This window comes from Oncorhynchus gorbuscha, linkage group LG01, assembly GCF_021184085.1.
Source record: "Oncorhynchus gorbuscha isolate QuinsamMale2020 ecotype Even-year linkage group LG01, OgorEven_v1.0, whole genome shotgun sequence".
In the NCBI taxonomy this organism is placed as follows: domain Eukaryota; kingdom Metazoa; phylum Chordata; class Actinopteri; order Salmoniformes; family Salmonidae; genus Oncorhynchus; species Oncorhynchus gorbuscha.
In genome coordinates, this window is record NC_060173.1 from 6,164,885 (window position 1) to 6,184,195 (window position 19,311).

At 43.0% G+C, this 19,311-nt stretch overlaps 1 protein-coding gene across 1 annotated transcript in view; it reads left to right on the plus strand.

The window, feature by feature from the left end:
- Positions 1-19,311, plus strand: part of LOC124032045 (potassium/sodium hyperpolarization-activated cyclic nucleotide-gated channel 3-like) — a 43,061-nt gene that overhangs the window by 4,859 nt on the left and 18,891 nt on the right. The window contains exons 2-3 of the mRNA XM_046344050.1: positions 9,657-10,080; positions 17,749-17,910. Coding sequence (XP_046200006.1) covers positions 9,657-10,080; positions 17,749-17,910 — 586 coding nt within the window. The remainder of the gene's footprint in view (positions 1-9,656; positions 10,081-17,748; positions 17,911-19,311) is intronic.

The window sequence follows — 19,311 nt, forward strand, 5'->3', positions numbered from 1 at the left end:
TGTTCCTGGGGTTTATTATGGATCCCCATTAGTTCCTGCCAAGGCAGCAGCTACTCTTCCTGGGGTTTATTATGGATCCCCATTAGTTCCTGCCAAGGCAGCAGCTACTCTTCCTGGGGTTTATTATGGATCCCCATTAGTTCCTGCCAAGGAAGCAGCTACTGTTCCTGGGGTTTATTAGGGATACCCATGTTGCCAAGGAAGCAGCTACTGTTCCTGGGGTTTATTATGTATCCCCATTAGTTCCTGCCAAGGCAGCAGCTACTGTTCCTGGGGTTTATTATGTATCCCCATTAGTTCCTGCCAAGGCAGCAGCTACTCTTCCTGGGGTTTATTATGGATCCCCATTAGTTCCTGCCAAGGCAGCAGCTACTCTTCCTGGGGTTTAAACATATTGAGGCAGTTACATCAGATATAAAACAAAAGATAAAACATTATATAATTATTATTTTTATAATCATTATATAACATTATAACATTAGTACATATCTACAACACAACATTTATAGTACCACCAGTGGTGTAAAGTACTTTAGTTAAAATAGTATTTTTTCAGGTTATCTGTACTTTACTTTACTATTTATATTTTTTACTACTTTTACTTCACTATATTCCTAAATAATATATAGTACTTTTTACTCCATACATTTTCCCCTGACACACAAAAGTACTTGTTCCATTTTGAATGCTTAGCAGGAACAGGAAAATGGTCTAATTCACACACACACACACTGACTGCCTGATCTGGCAGACTCACTAAACACATGCTTCCTTTATAAATTATGTCTGAGTGTTGGGGTGACTATCAGTAAATACATTTTTTTTAAACTACAAAAAAATAATCCCGTCTGGTTTTCTTAGTTTTAGACATTTTGAAATGATTTATATTTTTACTTTTGTAAAAGTATATTTTTTTGCAGTTACATTTACTTGTGATCATTAAGTATATTTAAAACCAAATACTTTTAGACTTTTACTCAAGTAGTATTTTACTGGGTGACTTTCACTTTTACTTGAGTCATTTTCTATTAAGGTATCTTTACTTTTACTCAAGTATGACAATTGGGTACTTTTTACACCACTGAGTAACACCATACAACAATATTACAATGTACCTGTGTGTGTGTGTGTGTGTGTGTGTGTGTGTGTGTGTGTGTGTGTGTGTGTGTGTGTGTGTGTGTGTGTGTGTGTGTGTGTGTGTGTGTGTGTGTGTGTGTGTGTGTGTGTGTGTGTGTGTGTGTGTGTGTGTGTGTGCGTGCGTGCGTGCGTGTGTATGTCTCTTCACAGTCTGCATTGTTCCATAAAGTGTAGATTTTAAAATCTGATTCTACTGCTTGCATGAGTTACTTGATATGAAAACGTTCCATGTAGTCATGGCTCTGTGTAGTACTGTGGAATAGAGTTCCATGTAGTCATGTCTCTGTGTAGTACTGTGGAATAGAGTTCCATGTAGTCATGGCTCTATGTAGTACTGTGGAATAGAGTTCCATGTAGTCATGGCTCTATGTAGTACTGTGGAATAGAGTTCCATGTAGTCATGTCTATGTAGTTCTGTGGAATAGAGTTCCATGTAGTCATGTCTCTATGTAGTACTGTGGAATAGAGTTCCATGTAGTCATGTCTCTATGTAGTACTGTGGAATAGAGTTCTATGTAGTCATGGCTCTATGTAGTACTGTGCGCCTCCCGTAGTCTGTTCTAGACTTGGGGACTGTGAAGAGACCTCTGGTGACATGTCTTGTGGGGTATGCAATAGGTGTCTTAGCTGTGTGCTAGTAGTTTAAACATACAGCTCGGTGCATTCAACATACACTACATGACCAAAAGTATGTGGACACCTCGAACATCTCATTCCATTTGCTGCTATAACAGCCTCCACTCTTCTGGGAAGGCTTTCTACTAGATGTTGGAACATTGCTGCTATAACAGCCTCAATTCTTCTGGGAAGGCTTTCCACTAGATGTTGGAACATTGCTGCTATAACAGCCTCAATTCTTCTGGGAAGGCTTTCCACTGGATGTTGGAACATTGCTGCTATAACAGCCTCCACTCTTCTGGGAAGGCTTTCCACTAGATGTTGGAACATTGCTGCAGGGACTTGCTTCTATTTAGCCACAAGAGCATTAGTGAGGTCGGGCAGTGATTTTGGTCGATTAGGCCTGGCTATTCATTCCAAAGGTGTTCGATGGGGTTGAGGTCAGGGCTTTGTGCAGGCCAGTTCTTCCACACCGATCTCAACAGACCATCTCTGTATGGACGTCGCTTCGTGCACCAGGGCATTGTCATGCCGAAACAGGAAAGGACCTTCCCCAAAGTTGCCACAAAGTTGGAAGCAAGGAATCATCTAGAATGTCATTGTATGCTGTAGCATTAATGCTGTAGCATTAAGATTTCCATTCACCCAAACTATCTGTAAGGGGCCTAGAATGAACCATGAAAAACAACCCCAGACCATTATTCCTCCTCTACAAAACTTTACAGTTGGCAAATGCCGGGGTCGGGTTGACCCCTCTGTTGTTTTTCAAATCCCAGATTTTCCCTTTAATGCTAATTGCTCAAACATCTGGCTGGTGAGGGCAGGCTCCTGGAGAGGACATGGATTCCCAAGAGATAACGCAGGGATTTATCCACCAGAGGAGGGAAGAGCAATTAGGATCAGTGTGTCACAGCACTGCAGAGAGAGAGAGAGAGAGGGCAGAGAGAGATTGAGAGAAAGAAAGAGAGGGGGGTTTAGGGACAGAGATAGAGTGGGGAGGGGGTTAGGAACAGAAAGAGAGGGGGTTTAGAGACAGAGATAGAGGGGGGGTTAGGAACAGAAAGAGAGGGGGTTTAGAGACAGAGATAGAGGGGGGGGGGGGGGTTAGGAACAGAAAGAGAGGGGGTTTAGAGACAGAGATAGAGGGGGAGGGGGGTTAGGAACAGAAAGAGAGGGGGGTTTAGAGACAGAGATAGAGGGGGGGGGGGGGGGGTTAGGAACAGAAAGAGAGGGGGTTTAGAGACAGAGATAGAGGGGGGGGGGGGGGTTAGGAACAGAAAGAGAGGGGGGTTTAGAGACAGAGATAGAGGGGGGGGTTAGGGACAGAGATAGAGAGAGGGGGAGGGCAGGTTAGGGACAGCGATAGAGAGAGGGGGGAGGGGGGGTTAGGGACAGAGAGAGAGAGAGAGAGTTAGGGACACAGAGAGAGAGAGAGAGAGAGAGAGAGAGAGAGAGAGAGAGAGAGAGAGAGAGGAGAGAGGGAGAAAGAGAAACAGGCAAACAGGCAACAGGCAACAGGCAACAGGCAAAAGAGCAGAGAGAGGGACAGATAGAGAGAGAGGGACAGAGAGAGAGGGACAGAGAGAGAGAGGGGCAGAGAGAGAGAGAGACTCAGTGAGCTGTATACGGTCTGTGGTACTGTCAATATATTACTATAGAATCAATTACATTCCCCTTCTCCTCCTTTCACTATGTAACAAATACATTCATCCGATCAGAGACTGGGGATTTAGACTGGTGCTGACTGTAGAAAGATGATCAGAGACTGGTGATTTAGACTGGTGGTGACTGTAGAAAGAGGATCAGAGACTGGTGATTTAGACTGGTGCTGACTGTAGAAAGAGGATCAGAGACTGGGGATTTAGACTGGTGCTGACTGTAGAAAGAGGATCAGAGACTGGGGATTTAGACTGGTGCTGACTGTAGAAAGATGATCAGAGACTGGTGATTTAGACTGGTGGTGACTGTAGAAAGAGGATCAGAGACTGGTGATTTAGACTGGTGTTGACTGTAGAAAGAGGATCAGAGACTGGTGATTTAGACTGGTGTTGACTGTAGAAAGAGGATCAGAGACTGGTGATTTAGACTGGTGCTGACTGTAGAAAGAGGATCAGAGACTGGGGATTTAGACTGGTGCTGACTGTAGAAAGAGGATCAGAGACTGGGGATTTAGACTGGTGCTGACTGTAGAAAGATGATCAGAGACTGGTGATTTAGACTGGTGGTGACTGTAGAAAGAGGATCAGAGACTGGTGATTTAGACTGGTGTTGACTGTAGAAAGAGGATCAGAGACTGGTGATTTAGACTGGTGTTGACTGTAGAAAGAGGATCAGAGACTGGGGATTTAGACTGGTGGTGACTGTAGAAAGAGGATCAGAGACTGGTGATTTAGACTGGTGTTGACTGTAGAAAGAGGATCAGAGACTGGTGATTTAGACTGGTGTTGACTGTAGAAAGAGGATCAGAGACTGGTGATTTAGACTGGTGCTGACTGTAGAAAGAGGATCAGAGACTGGTGATTTAGACTGGTGCTGACTGTAGAAAGATGTTTCTATTTAAATTATTTGCAGATTTACTCCAAATTATCTACAATTCTAAAGTTTGAGTTGAAAACATTTATATGGCTGAACAGTCTAGCATAAAGGCTATGTGCAAAGTTGCACCCCTGCAGACTTGCTGTGTTTATCTGTAGGGATTCAGCACCATTAGAATGGAAAGCGACGGTGTGACACAGTGAGTCTGGCGGTCGCTGTCCGCCAACATGTGGTGCTGAAGTTTGGTATTCTGATTCCGGCACTGTCCACTTCAGTAGTGTTGACTTTCCAATCACCACTATTAAAACGTAGTCTATTTTAGCCACGTCGATTATTATGAATGAATGAATAAATGCATAGGTTAATCATGTTTTCATGACCAGTGATCATCAGCATTTGAAGGGTAGATCCTATTTAGACGATATATTCTGCTCATACGCTGGAGTACAACCTATAGGAGGTGGAAGCTGAACGTGGGTTAATACATGCATCCTCATAGGTCAGGTTCAGAATATCTCTATCTCTGTCTCTCTGTCTCTCTATTCAATCTCTCTCTGTCTCTCTGTCTCTGTCTCTCTGTCTCTCTATTCAATCTCTCTTTCTCGCAATTCAATCTCTCTTTCTCGCAATTCAATCTCTCTTTCTCGCAATTCAATCTCTCTCTCTCTCAATTCAATCTCTCTCTGTCTCTCTGTCTCTGTCTCTCAATTCAATATCTCTCTCAATTCAATCTCTCTTTCTCTCAATTCAATCTCTCTCTCTCTCTGTCTCTCAATTCAATCTCTCTCTGTCTCTCAATTCAATCTCTCTCTGTCTCTCAATTCAATCTCTCTCTGTCTCTCAATTCAATCTCTCTCTCAATTCAATATCTCTCTCTCTCAATTCAATCTCTCTTTCTCGCAATTCAATCTCTCTCTCTCAATTCAATCTCTCCATGTCTCTCAATTCAATCTCTCCATGTCTCTCAATTCAATCTCTCTTTCTCTCAATTGAATCTCTCTTTCTCTCAATTCAATCTCTCTCTCAATTCAATCTCTCTCAATTGAATCTCTCTTTCTCTCAATTGAATCTCTCTCTGTCTCTCAATGCAATCTCTCTCTCTCAATTCAATCTCTCTCTCTCTATCTCTCTCTGTCTCTCAATTCAATCTCTCTTTCTCTCAATTCAATCTCTCTCTCAATTCAATCTCTCTTTCTCTCAATTCAATCTCTTTTCTCTCAATTCAATCTCTCTCTCAATTCAATCTCTCTTTCTCTCAATTCAATCTCTCTCTGTCTCTCAATTCAATCTCTCTCTCTCTTTCAATTCAATATCTCTCTGTCTCTCAATTCAATCTCTCTCTCAATTGAATCTCTCTTTCTCTCAATCTCTCTCTCTCTCTCTCTCTCTCTCTCTCTCTCTCTCTCTCTCTCTCTCTCTCTCTCTCTCTCTCTCTCTCTCTCTCAATTCAATCTCTCTCTCTCTCATTCAATCTCTCTCTCTCTCTCTCTCTCTCTCTCTCTCAATTCAATCTCTCTCTCTCTACTCTCTCTCTCGCTCTCTCTCTCTCAATTAAATTAAATTCAAGGGCTTTATTGGCATGGGAAACATGTGTTAACATTGCCAAAGCAAGTGAGGTAGACAACATACAAAGTGAATATATAAAGTGAAAAACAACAAAAATTAACAGTAAACATTACACATACAGAAGTTTCAAAACAGTAAAGACATTACAAATGTCATATTATATATATATACAATGTACAAATAGTTAAAAGACACAAGATAAAATGAATAAGCATAAATATGGGTTGTATTTACAATGGTGTTTGTTCTTCACTGGTTGCCCTTTTCTCGTGGCAACAGGTCACAAATCTTGCTGCTGTGATGGCACACTGTGGAATTTCACCCAAAAGATATGGGAGTTTTTCAAAATTGGATTTGTTTTCGGATTCTTTGTGGATCTGTGTAATCTGGGGAAATATGTCTCTCTAATATGGTCATACATTGGGCAGGAGGTTAGGAAGTGCAGCTCAGTTTCCACCTCATTTTGTGGTCAGTGAGCACATAGCCTGTCTTCTCTTGAGAGCCATGTCTGCCTACGGCGGCCTTTCTCAATAGCAAGGCTATCTCTCTCTCTCTCTCTGTCTCTCAATTCAATCTCTCTTTCTCTCAATTCAATCTCTCTCTCTCCCTGTCTCTCAATTCAATCTCTCTCTCGCTCTCTCTCTCTCAATTCAATCTCTCTCTCTCTCTCTCTCTCTCTCTCTCTCTCTCTCTCTCTCTCTCTCTCTCTCTCTCTCTCTCTCTCTCTCTCTCTCTCTCTCTCTCTCTCTCTCAATTCAATCTCTCTCTCTCTCTCTCTCTGTCTCTCAATTCAATCTCTCTTTCTCTCAATTCAATCTCTCATTCTCTCAATTCAATCTCTCTCTCTCTCTCTCAATTCAATCTCTCACTCTCCCTCTCTCTCTCTCTCTCTCTCTCTCTCTCTCTCTCTCTCTCTCTCTCTCTCTCTCTCTCAATTCAATCTCTCTCTGATCCATACTGTGGTGAGGGTGTATATTCGTCCAGCTACATTGATTTTAGGTGAATTACAGCACCAGAAGGGCGCACTAGCGACTCTTGTGGCGGACGGGGCGCAGTGCACGCTGACACGGTCGCCAAGTGTATAGTGTTTCCTCCGACATATTGGTGCGGCAGGTTTCCGGGTTAAGTGGGCATTGTGTCAAGAAGCAGTGCGGCTTGGTTGGGTTGTGTTTCGGAGGACGCATGGCTCTCGACCTTCGCCTCTCCCGAGTCCCTACGGGAAATTGGGGAGAAAAGGGATAAAGAAATTAAATGTATAATAATTACAACACAAGAATGGACTGGAATACACAACAAACACACATGTGCACGCACACACAGACAGCAAACACATCACATGGTGCATACCCCTGTGTTTTGTTCTGCTCTCTTCAGTTACACATGTTCCTCCTGAGTAATTTGCTACTCTTCTAACTAGAGGTCGACCGATTAATCAGAATGGCCGATTAATCAGAATGGCCGATTAATCAGAATGGCCGATTAATCAGAATGGCCGATTAATCAGAATGGCCGATTAATCAGAATGGCCGATTAATCAGAATGGCCGATTAATCAGAATGGCCGATTAATTGGGGCCGATTTCAAGTTTTTGTAACAATTTGAAATCTGTATTTTTGGACAACGATTTTGCCAAGTTTTTTATTATTATTATTATTATTTTAACCTTTATTTAACTAGGCAAGTCAGTTAAGAACACAATCTTATTTTCAATGACGGCCTAGGAACAGTGGGTTAACTGTCTGTTCAGGGGCAGAACGACAGATTTGTACCTTGTCAGCTCGGGGATTCAATCTTGCAACCAATCTTGCAACCTTAACTAGTCCAACGCAATAACGACCTGCCTCTCTCTCGTTGCTTCTCCACAAGGAGACTGTCTGTTACGTGAATGCAGTAAGCCAAGGTAAGTTGCTAGCTAGAATTAAACTTATCTTATAAAAAACAATCAATCAATCATAATCTCTAGTTAACTACACATGGTTGATGATATTACTAGTTTATCTAGCGTGTCCTGCGTTGCATATAATCGATGCGGTTCGTATCGTTGTTCCAATGTGTACCTAACCATAAACATCAACGCCTTTCTTAAAATCAATACACAGAAGTATATATTTTTAAACCTGCATATTTAGCTAAAAGAAATCCAGGTTAGCAGGCAATATTAACCAGGTGAAATTGTGTCACTTCTCTTGCGTTCATTGCACACAGAGTCAGTTTTTTCTGTTTGGTTCCCCACTGTTCCTACTAGGTTCTAAGATCTGTTTGGTTCCTCCCTGTCCCTCCTAGGTTCTAAGATCTGTTTGGTTCCTCCCTGTCCCTCCTAAGTTCTAAGATCTGTTTGGTTCCTCCCTGTCCCTCCTAAGTTCTAAGATCTGTTTGGTTCCTCCCTGTCCCTCCTAAGTTCTAAGATCTGTTTGGTTCCTCCCTGTCCCTCCTAAGTTCTAAGATCTGTTTGGTTCCTCCCTGTCCCTCCTAGGTTCTAAGATCTGTTTGGTTCCTCCCTGTCCCTCCTAGGTTCTAAGATCTGTTTGGTTCCTCCCTGTTCTCTCTAGGTTCTAAGATCTGTTTGGTTCCTCCCTGTTCTCTCTAGGTTCTAAGATCTGTTTGGTTCCTCCCTGTCCCTCCTAGGTTCTAAGATCTGTTTGGTTCCTCCCTGTTCTCTCTAGGTTCTAAGATCTGTTTGGTTCCTCCCTGTTCTCTCTAGGTTCTAAGATCTGTTTGGTTCCTCCCTGTTCTCTCTAGGTTCTAAGATCTGTTTGGTTCCTCCCTGTTCTCTCTAGGTTCTAAGATCTGTTTGGTTCCTCCCTGCTCCTACTAGGTTCTAAGATCTGTTTGGTTCCTCCCTGTTCTCTCTAGGTTCTAAGATCTGTTTGGTTCCTCCCTGTCCCTCCTAGGTTCTAAGATCTGTTTGGTTCCTCCCTGTTCTCTCTAGGTTCTAAGATCTGTTTGGTTCCTCCCTGTTCCTACTAGGTTCTAAGATCTGTTTGGTTCCTCCCTGTTCTCTCTAGGTTCTAAGATCTGTTTGGTTCCTCCCTGTCCCTCCTAGGTTCTAAGATCTGTTTGGTTCCTCCCTGTTCTCTCTAGGTTCTAAGATCTGTTTGGTTCCTCCCTGTTCTCTCTAGGTTCTAAGATCTGTTTGGTTCCTCCCTGTTCTCTCTAGGTTCTAAGATCTGTTTGGTTCCTCCCTGTTCTCTCTAGGTTCTAAGATCTGTTTGGTTCCTCCCTGCTCCTACTAGGTTCTAAGATCTGTTTGGTTCCTCCCTGTTCTCTCTAGGTTCTAAGATCTGTTTGGTTCCTCCCTGTCCCTCCTAGGTTCTAAGATCTGTTTGGTTCCTCCCTGTTCTCTCTAGGTTCTAAGATCTGTTTGGTTCCTCCCTGTTCTCTCTAGGTTCTAAGATCTGTTTGGTTCCTCCCTGTTCTCTCTAGGTTCTAAGATCTGTTTGGTTCCTCCCTGTTCCTACTAGGTTCTAAGATCTGTTTGGTTCCTCCCTGTTCTCTCTAGGTTCTAAGATCTGTTTGGTTCCTCCCTGTTCTCTCTAGGTTCTAAGATCTGTTTGGTTCCTCCCTGTTCTCTCTAGGTTCTAAGATCTGTTTGGTTCCTCCCTGTTCTCTCTAGGTTCTAAGATCTGTTTGGTTCCTCCCTGTTCTCTCTAGGTTCTAAGATCTGTTTGGTTCCTCTCTGTTCTCTCTAGGTTCTAAGATCTGTTTGGTTCCTCCCTGTTCTCTCTAGGTTCTAAGATCTGTTTGGTTCCTCCCCGTTCCTCTCTCTAGGTTATTTTGTTAAAGCTGTCTGTTCTCTTTAGGTTCTACTGGGATCTGATAATGCTGTTCCTCATGGTGGGGAACCTCATCATCATCCCTGTGGGCATCACCTTCTTCAAGGACGAGCACACGCCCCCCTGGATCGTCTTCAACGTCATCTCAGACACCTTGTTCCTCATCGACCTCGTCCTCAACTTCCGGACGGGCATCGTCAAGGAGGACAACACCGAGATCATCCTGGACCCACAGACCATCAAGATCAAGTATCTGAAGAGCTGGTTCATGGTGGACTTCATCTCGTCCATACCAGTAGATTACATCTTCCTCATCGTGGAGACCAGGATCGACTCAGACTTCTACAAGACGGCCCGGGCGCTGAGGATCGTGCGGTTTACGAAGATCTTGAGTTTGTTGAGGCTCCTGAGGCTGTCCAGACTCATTAGATATATACACCAGTGGGAGGAGGTGAGGAGGAGGTGGGGAGGTGGGAGATAGGAGAAGGTAGGAGTTAGGGAGGTAGGGAGGTAGGAGGAGATAGGGAGGTAGGATGTAGCGAGAAAGGAGGTAGGGAGGTAGGGAGGTAGGTAGGAGGAGATAGGGAGAAAGGATGTAGGGAGGTAGGAGGAGGTAGGGTGTTAGAAGGTAGGGAAGGAGAAGGTTGGGAGATAGGTTAAAGAAGGTAGGAAGGTAGGGAGTAGGAAGAAGGAGGTAGGATGTAGGGAGGTTGGTGGTTTGGGAGGTAGTAGGTATGGAGGTGTTAGGTAAGGTAGGAGGAGGTAGGATGTAGGGAGGTAGGGAGAAGGGAGGTGGGGGATAGGAGGTAGGAGGTAGAGGTAGGGAGAGAGAGAGCTTGGGGAGAGGAATGAGGAGTCCCGGAGATGGGTTTTGAGGAGCCCAGGAGGTGGGGCTTGAGGAGCCCAGGAGGTGGGGTGTGAGGAGCCCAGGAGGTGGGGCTTGGGGAGCCCAGGAGGTGGGGCTTGGGGAGCCCAGGAGGTGGGGCTTGGGGAGCCCAGGAGGTGGGGCTTGGGAACGATTGGGGCCAATTCCATTTGAACTCTGTCAACTGGAAGGGAAACTGACATTCCAAAAACCAATTTTCCTGAATTGGAATTTGAGTTGACTAATTCATGAATGGACTGAATTATACTGGAATTGACCCCAACCCTGGACAGGATGCAGTGATCTTCTACTCTCTTACTCAGAGTGTGATATGGGGATTCCCCCAGTCATCGTAACCACTCAACCATAGACCGACCTGCATTGAGTTCTACCAATGTGCTGCTGTAAAATTTCAGCTACAGTACCTTTATTACACACTGCTGGTTCAGGGGTTAAAGATATGATGCTAGTTTAGATTCTCCATCTGTTATATTTGCATTAAGGGAGGATTTTAGTAATAGAGGTGTAATTGATTAAGCATCCGGTAAACTCCATCCCAGTAAACTCCATCCGGTAAACTCCATCCCAGTAAACTCCATCCGGTAAACTCCATCTGGTAAACTCCATCCCAGTAAACTCCATCCGGTAAACTCCATCTGGTAAACTCCATCCCGGTAAACTCCATCTGGTAAACTCCATCTGGTAAACTCCATCCCAGTAAACTCCACCTGGTAAACTCCATCCCAGTAAACTCCATCCCGGTAAACTCCATCCGGTAAACTCCATCCGGTAAACTCCATCTGGTAAACTCCATCCGGTAAACTCCATCTGGTAAACTCCATCTGGTAAACTCCATCCGGTAAACTCCATCCGGTAAACTCCATCTGGTAAACTCCATCCAGTAAACTCCATCTGGTAAACTCCATCTGGTAAACTCCATCCCAGTAAACTCCATCCGGTAAACTCCATCTGGTAAACTCCATCCCAGTAAACTCCATCCGGTAAACTCCATCTGGTAAACTCCATCCCGGTAAACTCCATCCCGGTAAACTCCATCCCAGTAAACTCCACCTGGTAAACTCCATCCCAGTAAACTCCATCTGGTAAACTCCATCCGGTAAACTCCATCCGGTAAACTCCATCCGGTAAACTCCATCTGGTAAACTCCATCCGGTAAACTCCATCTGGTAAACTCCATCTGGTAAACTCCATCCAGTAAACTCCATCTGGTAAACTCCATCCGGTAAACCCCATCCGGTAAACTCCATCTGGTAAACTCCATCCAGTAAACTCCATCTGGTAAACTCCATCTGGTAAACTCCATCCGGTAAACTCCATCTGGTAATCTCCATTTGGTAAACTCCATCTGGTAATCTCCATTTGGTAAACTCCATCTGGTAAACTCCATCCTGGTAATCTCCATCCTGGTAAACTCCATCTGGTAAACTCCATCTGGTAAACTCCATCTGGTAATCTCCATCTGGTAAACTCCATCCGGTAAACTCCATCTGGTAAACTCCATCCGGTAAACTCCATCTGGTAATCTCCATTTGGTAAACTCCATCCGGTAAACTCCATCTGGTAAACTCCATCCGGTAAACTCCATCTGGTAAACTCCATCTGGTAAACTCCATCCTGGTAAACTCCATCTGGTAAACTCCATCTGGTAAACTCCATCCGGTAAACTCCATCTGGTAAACTCCATCCGGTAAACTCCATCCCGGTAAACTCCATCTGTTAAACTCCATCCCGGTAAACTCCATCTGGTAAACTCCATCTGGTAAACTCCATCTGGTAAACTCCAAGTGGTAAACTCCATCTGGTAAACTCCATGTGGTAAACTCCATCTGGTAAACTCCATCTGGTAAACTCCATCCGTCACACTCCATCTGGTAAACTCCATGTGGTAAACTCCATCCGGTAAACTCAAGGTGTGGGTTCGTAAGTACCATAGACATCATGGCCTTAAAGGTCCAATTACAGCTGTTTTTTTTCTCAATATTTAAAAACATTCTGGGTAACAATTAGGTGGCTTTATGGTGATTTGTTTTTAATTAACATGTTCCAAAATAAACAAAAATAGGAGGGGAAAACTGAAACTGTGTTGTTATTGGCAGAGAGGTTAGGAACTCTCTTTCTTATTGGTCTGTTAACTAATTTACCGCATGGTGATGTCACCGTGGAAAGCCAAAACTCCATCCCCACCAAAACTGTCATTTCTGGATAAAAAAATAAAAATAAACAGCTTTTACACTAAAAGGGCATTATCATCATTTTCACAAAATTATTCCAACCTCGTAGAGTGTGGAAATATATATAAAATCCAGGAAAATCTCATTTTGAATACACTGGGCCTTTAAATCCAATCATCATGAATATGCACACAACCACTAACACAAACACTGACAGAGCCACACACACTTGCCTTTGCTGGCTGCAGAGAAGAGGCTAGAAGTGTTCTCAGTGTGATCTTTACCACTGGCAGGAGAGGGACTCAGATTAACAACATGTGATATAGTCTATGGGGGAAAGGGCCTCAGTTTAACAACATGTGATGGGGTCTATGGGGAGAGGGACTCAGATTAACAACATGTGATGTGGTCTATGGGGAGAGGGACTCAGATTAACAACATGTGATGTGGTCTATGGGGAGAGGGACTCAGATTAACAACATGTGATGTGGTCTATGAGGAGAGGGACTCAGATTAACAACATGTGATATGGTCTATGGGGAGAGGGACTCAGATTAACAACATGTGATGTGGACTATGGGGGAGAGGGACTCAGATTAACAACATGTGATGGGGTCTATGGGGAGAGGGACTCAGATTAACAACATGTGATGTGGTCTATGGGGAGAGGGACTCAGATTAACAACATGTGATGTGGTCTATGGGGAGAGGGACTCATCAACATGTGATGTGGTCTATGGGGAGAGGGACTCAGATTAACAACATGTGATTTGGTCTATGGGGAGAGGGACTCATCAACATGTGATGTGGTCTATGGGGAGAGGGACTCAGATTAACAACATGTGATGTGGTCTATGGGGAGAGGGACTCAGATTAACAACATGTGATGTGGTCTATGGGGAGAGGGACTCAGATTAACAACATGTGATGTGGTCTATGAGGAGAGGGACTCAGATTAACAACATGTGATGTGGTCTATGGGGAGAGGGACTCAGATTAACAACATGTGATGTGGTCTATGGGGAGAGGGACTCAGATTAACAACATGTGATGTGGTCTATGGGGAGAGGGACTCAGATTAACAACATGTGATGTGGTCTATGGGGAGAGGGACTCAGATTAACAACATGTGATGTGGTCTATGAGGAGAGGGACTCAGATTAACAGCATGTGATGTGGTCTATGGGGAGAGGGACTCATCAACATGTGATGTGGTCTATGGGGAGAGGGACTCATCAACATGTGATGTTGTCTATGGGGAGAGGGACTCAGATTAACAACATGTGATGTAGTCTATGAGGAGAGGGACTCAGATTAACAACATGTGATGTGGTCTATGGGGAGAGGGACTCATCAACATGTGATGTTGTCTATGGGGAGAGGGACTCAGATTAACAACATGTGATGTAGTCTATGAGGAGAGGGACTCAGATTAACAACATGTGATGTGGTCTATGAGGAGAGGGACTCAGATTAACAGCATGTGATGTGGTCTATGGGGAGAGGGACTCAGATTAACAACATGTGATGTAGTCTATGAGGAGAGGGACTCAGATTAACAACATGTGATGTGGTCTATGGGGAGAGGGACTCATCAACATGTGATGTTGTCTATGAGGAGAGGGACTCAGATTAACAACATGTGATGGGGTCTATGGGGAGAGGGACTCATCAACATGTGATGTTGTCTATGAGGAGAGGGACTCAGATTAACAACATGTGATGTGGTCTATGGGTCGAGGGACTCAGATTAACAACAGTGTGATGTTGTCTATGAGGAGAGGGACTCAGATTAACAACAGTGTGATGTATGAGGAAAGGGACTCAGATGATAGACTGGTGTTTAGTAGTATGTAGTAGTATTTAGTGGTGTTTAGTAGTTTTTAGTGGTGTTTAGTAGTATTTAGTGGTGTTTAGGGGTGTTTAGTGGTGTTTAGTAGTATTTAGTGGTGTTTAGTAGTGTTTAGTGATCTTTAAGTAGTGTTTAGGGGTGTTTAGTGATGTTTAGTAGTGTTTAGGGGTGTTTAGTGGTGTTTAGTGGTGTTTAGGGGTGTTTAGTAGTATTTAGTGGTGTTTAGGGGTGTTTAGGGGTGTTTAGTAGTATTTAGTGGTGTTTAGGGGTGTTTAGTGGTGTTTAGTAGTATGTAGTACTATTTAGTGGTGTTTAGTAGTATTTAGGGGTGTTTAGTAGTATTTAGTGGTGTTTAGGGGTGTTTAGTAGTATTTAGGGGTGTTTAGTAGTATTTAGTGGTGTTTAGGGGTGTTTAGGGGTGTTTAGTGGTGTTTAGGGGTGTTTAGGGGTGTTTAGTAGTATTTAGTGGTGTTTAGGGGTGTTTAGTAGTATTTAGTGGTGTTTAGGGGTGTTTAGGGGTGTTTAGTAGTATTTAGTGGTGTTTAGGGGTGTTTAGTAGTATTTAGTGGTGTTTAGGGGTGTTTAGGGGTGTTTAGTGGTGTTTTGTAGTATTTAGTGATGTTTAGTAGTATTTACGGGTGTTTAGTGGCGTTTAGTAGTGTTTAGTGGTGTTTAGTAGTATTTAGTGGTGTTTAGTAGTGTTTAGTGGTGTTTAGTAGTAGTATTTAGTAGTATTTAGTGATGTCTAAGTAGTGTTTAGTGGTGTTTAGGGGTGTTTAGTAGTATTTAGTGATGTCTAAGTAGTGTTTAGTAGTGTTTAGTGGTGTTTAGGGGTGGTTAGTAGTATGTAGTAGTATTTAGTGGTGTTTAGTAGTGTTTAGTGGTGTTTAGTAGTAGTATTTAGTAGTATTTAGTGATGTCTAAGTAGTGTTTAGTGGTGTTTAGGGGTGTTTAGTAGTATTTAGTGATGTCTAAGTAGTGTTTAGTAGTGTTTAGTGGTGTTTAGGGGTGGTTAGTAGTATGTAGTAGTATTTAGTGGTGTTTAGGGGTGTTTAGTAGTATTTAGTGGTGTTTAGTGGTGTTTAGTGGTGTTTAGTGGTGTTTAGTGGTGTTTAGTGGTGTTTAGGGGTGTTTAGTAGTATTTAGTGGTGTTTAGTGGTGTTTAGGGGTGTTTAGTGATGTTTAGTAGTGTTTAGGGGTGTTTAGTGGTGTTTAGTGGTGTTTAGGGGTGTTTAGTGATGTTTAGTAGTGTTTAGTGGTGTTTAGTGGTGTTTAGGGGTGTTTAGTGGTGTTTAGGGGTGTTTAGTGGTGTTTAGTGGTGTTTAGGGGTGTTTAGTGGTGTTTAGTGGTGTTTAGGGGTGTTTAGGGGTGTTTAGTGGTGTTTAGGGGTGTTTAGTGGCGTTTAGTAGTATTTACGGGTGTTTAGTAGCGTTTAGTAGTATTTAGTGGTGTTTAGTGGTGTTTAGTAGTATTTAGTGGTGTTTAGTAGTGTTTAGTAGTATTTAGTGGTGTTTAGTAGTGTTTAGTGGTGTTTAGTAGTAGTATTTAGTAGTATTTAGTGATGTCTAAGTAGTGTTTAGTAGTGTTTAGTGGTGTTTAGGGGTGCTTAGTAGTATGTAGTAGTATTTAGTGGTGTTTAGGGGTGTTTAGTGGTGTTTAGTAGTATGTAGTACTATTTAGTGGTGTTTAGTAGTTTTTAGTGGTGTTTAGTAGTATTTAGTGGTGTTTAGTAGTATTTAGTTGTGTTTAGGGGTGTTTAGTGGTGTTTAATGGTGTTTAGTAGTATGTAGTAGTATTTAGTGGTGTTTAGTAGTGTTTAGTGGTGTTTAGTAGTATGTAGTAGTATTTAGTAGTATTTAGTGATGTCTAAGTAGTGTTTAGTAGTGTTTAGTGGTGTTTAGTGGTGTTTAGTGGTGTTTAGTAGTATGTAGTGATGTTTAGTAGTGTTTAGTAGTATTTAGTGGTGTTTAGTGGTGTTTAGTAGTATTTAGTGATGTTTAGTAGTATTTAGTGGTGTTTAGTAGTATTTAGTGGTGTTTAGTAGTATTTAGTGGTGTTTAGTAGTATTTAGTGGTGTTTAGTAGTATTTAGTGGTGTTTAGTGGTGTTTAGTAGTATTTAGTGGTGTTTAGTGGTGTTTAGTAGTATTTAGTGATGTTTAGTAGTGTTTAGTAGTATTTAGGGGTGTTTAGTGATGTTTAGTAGTGTTTAGTAGTATTTAGTGGTGTTTAGGGGTGTTTAGTGGTGTTTAGTAGTGTGTAGTAGTATTTAGTGGTGTTTAGTGGTGTTTAGTAGTATTTAGTGATGTTTAGTAGTGTTTAGTAGTATTTAGTGGTGTTTAGTGATGTTTAGTGGTGTTTAGTAGTATTTAGTAGTATTTAGTGGTGTTTAGTGGTGTTTAGTAGTATTTAGTGGTGTTTAGTAGTATTTAGGGGTGTTTAGGGGTGTTTAGTGGTGTTTAGTAGTGTTTAGTAGTATTTAGTGGTGTTTAGTAGTGTTTAGTAGTATTTAGTGGTGTTTAGTAGTGTTTAGTAGTATTTAGTGGTGTTTAGTGATGTTTAGTGGTGTTTAGTAGTGTTTAGTAGTATTTAGTGGTGTTTAGTGGTGTTTAGTAGTATTTAGGGGTGTTTAGTGGTGTTTAGTAGTATGTAGTAGTATTTAGTGGTGTTTAGTAGTGTTTAGTGATGTTTAGTAGTATGTATTAGTATTTAGTAGTATTTAGTGATGTCTAAGTAGTGTTTAGTGGTGTTTAGGGGTGTTTAGTGGTGTTTAGTAGTATGTAGTAGTATTTAGTGGTGTTTAGTGGTGTTTAGTGGTGTTTAGGGGTGTTTAGTGGTGTTTAGTAGTATGTTGTAGTATTTAGTGGTGTTTAGTGGTGTTTAGTGGTGTTTAGTGGTGTTTAGGGGTGTTTAGTGGTGTTTAGTAGTATTTAGTTGTGTTTAGTAGTATGTAGTAGTATTTAGTGATGTTTAGTGGTGTTTAGTAGTATTTAGTGATGTTTAGTGGTTTTTAGTAGTGTTTAGTGGTGTTTAGTGGTGTTTAGTGGTGTTTAGTAGTATGTAGTAGTATTTAGTGGTTTTTAGTGGTGTTTACACTGCTGGCGAATTAGAATAAAATAGTTACTTAGCTAGCTGCAGGTTCAGTAATGTTAGTTAATCCCCCTTGCGTGGTGGGCAATAAAGTTTTTCTCATTCTAATTCTAATCTCCTAGGTTTTCCATATGACCTATGACCTGGCCAGTGCCATGGTGAGGATCGTGAACCTGATAGCTATGATGCTGCTGTTGTGTCACTGGGATGGATGTCTGCAATTCCTGGTTCCCATGCTGCAAGAGTTCCCCTCTGACTGCTGGGTCACCAGAAACAAGATGGTGGTTAGTAGACACACACACACACACACACACACACACACACACACACACCACACACACACACACACACACCACACACACACACACACACACACACACCACACACCCTACACACCACACACACACACACACACACACACATAAACACACACACACACATAAACACACACACACGCACACACACCGACTTCCCCTTCTGACTGTTGGGTAATCAGAAACAAGATGGTGGTCAGCATTCCAAAAGTCCAGTGTTCTAAAAGTCCTGTGTTCCAAAGGTCTTACTCACATACTTAACCCCTCAGGACTTTACTCATCCTGGAGCATTAGGCAATCTGCTCCATCTTTCCATCATGTCCATCTACCTCTAGTGTCCAGTCTACCCCTAGTGTCCATCTACCTCTAGTGTCCAGTCTACCGCTAGTGTCCAGTCTACCCCTAGTGTCCAGTCTACCTCTAGTGTCCAGTCTACCCCTAGTGTCCAGTCTACCCTTAGTGTCCAGTCTACCCCTAGTGTCCAGTCTACCCCTAGTGTCCAGTCTACCCCTAGTATCCAGTCTACCCCTAGTGTCCAGTCTACCCCTAGTGTCCATCTACCTCTAGTGTCCAGTCTACGCCTCATGTCCAGTCTACCCCTAGTGTCCAGTCTATCCCTAGTGTCCAGTCTATCCTTAGTGTCCAGTCTACCCCTAGTGTCCAGTCTACCCCTAGTGTCCAGTCTATCCCTAGTGTCCAGTCTATCCCTAGTGTCCAGTCTACCCCTAGTGTCCAGTCTACCCCTAGTGTCCAGTCTACCCCTAGTGTCCAGTCTATCCCTAGTGTCCAGTCTATCCCTAGTGTCCAGTCTACCCCTAGTGTCTGGTCTATCCCTCGTGCCCAGTCTACCCCTAGTGTCCGGTCTATCCCTAGTGTCCAGTCTACCCCTAGTGTCCAGTCTACCCCTAGTGTCCAGTCTATCCCTAGTGTCCAGTCTATCCCTAGTGTCCAGTCTACCCCTAGTGTCTGGTCTACCTCTAGTGTCCAGTCTATCCCTAGTGTCCAGTCTACCCCTAGTGTCTGGTCTACCTCTAGTGTCCAGTCTTCCCCTAGTGTCCAGTCTACCCCTAGTGTTCAGTCTACCCCTAGTGTCCAGTCTACCCCTAGTGCCCAGTCTACCTCTAGTGTCCAGTCTACCTCTAGTGTCCAGTCTATCCTTAGTGTCCAGTCTATCCCTAGTGTCCAGTCTATCCCTAGTGTCCAGTCTATCCCTAGTGTCCAGTCTACCCCTAGTGTCCAGTCTACCCCTAGTGTCCAGTCTATCCTTAGTGTCCAGTCTATCCCTAGTGTCCAGTCTATCCCTAGTGTCCAGTCTACCCCTAGTGTCCAGTCTACCCCTAGTGTCCAGTCTATCCTTAGTGTCCAGTCTAT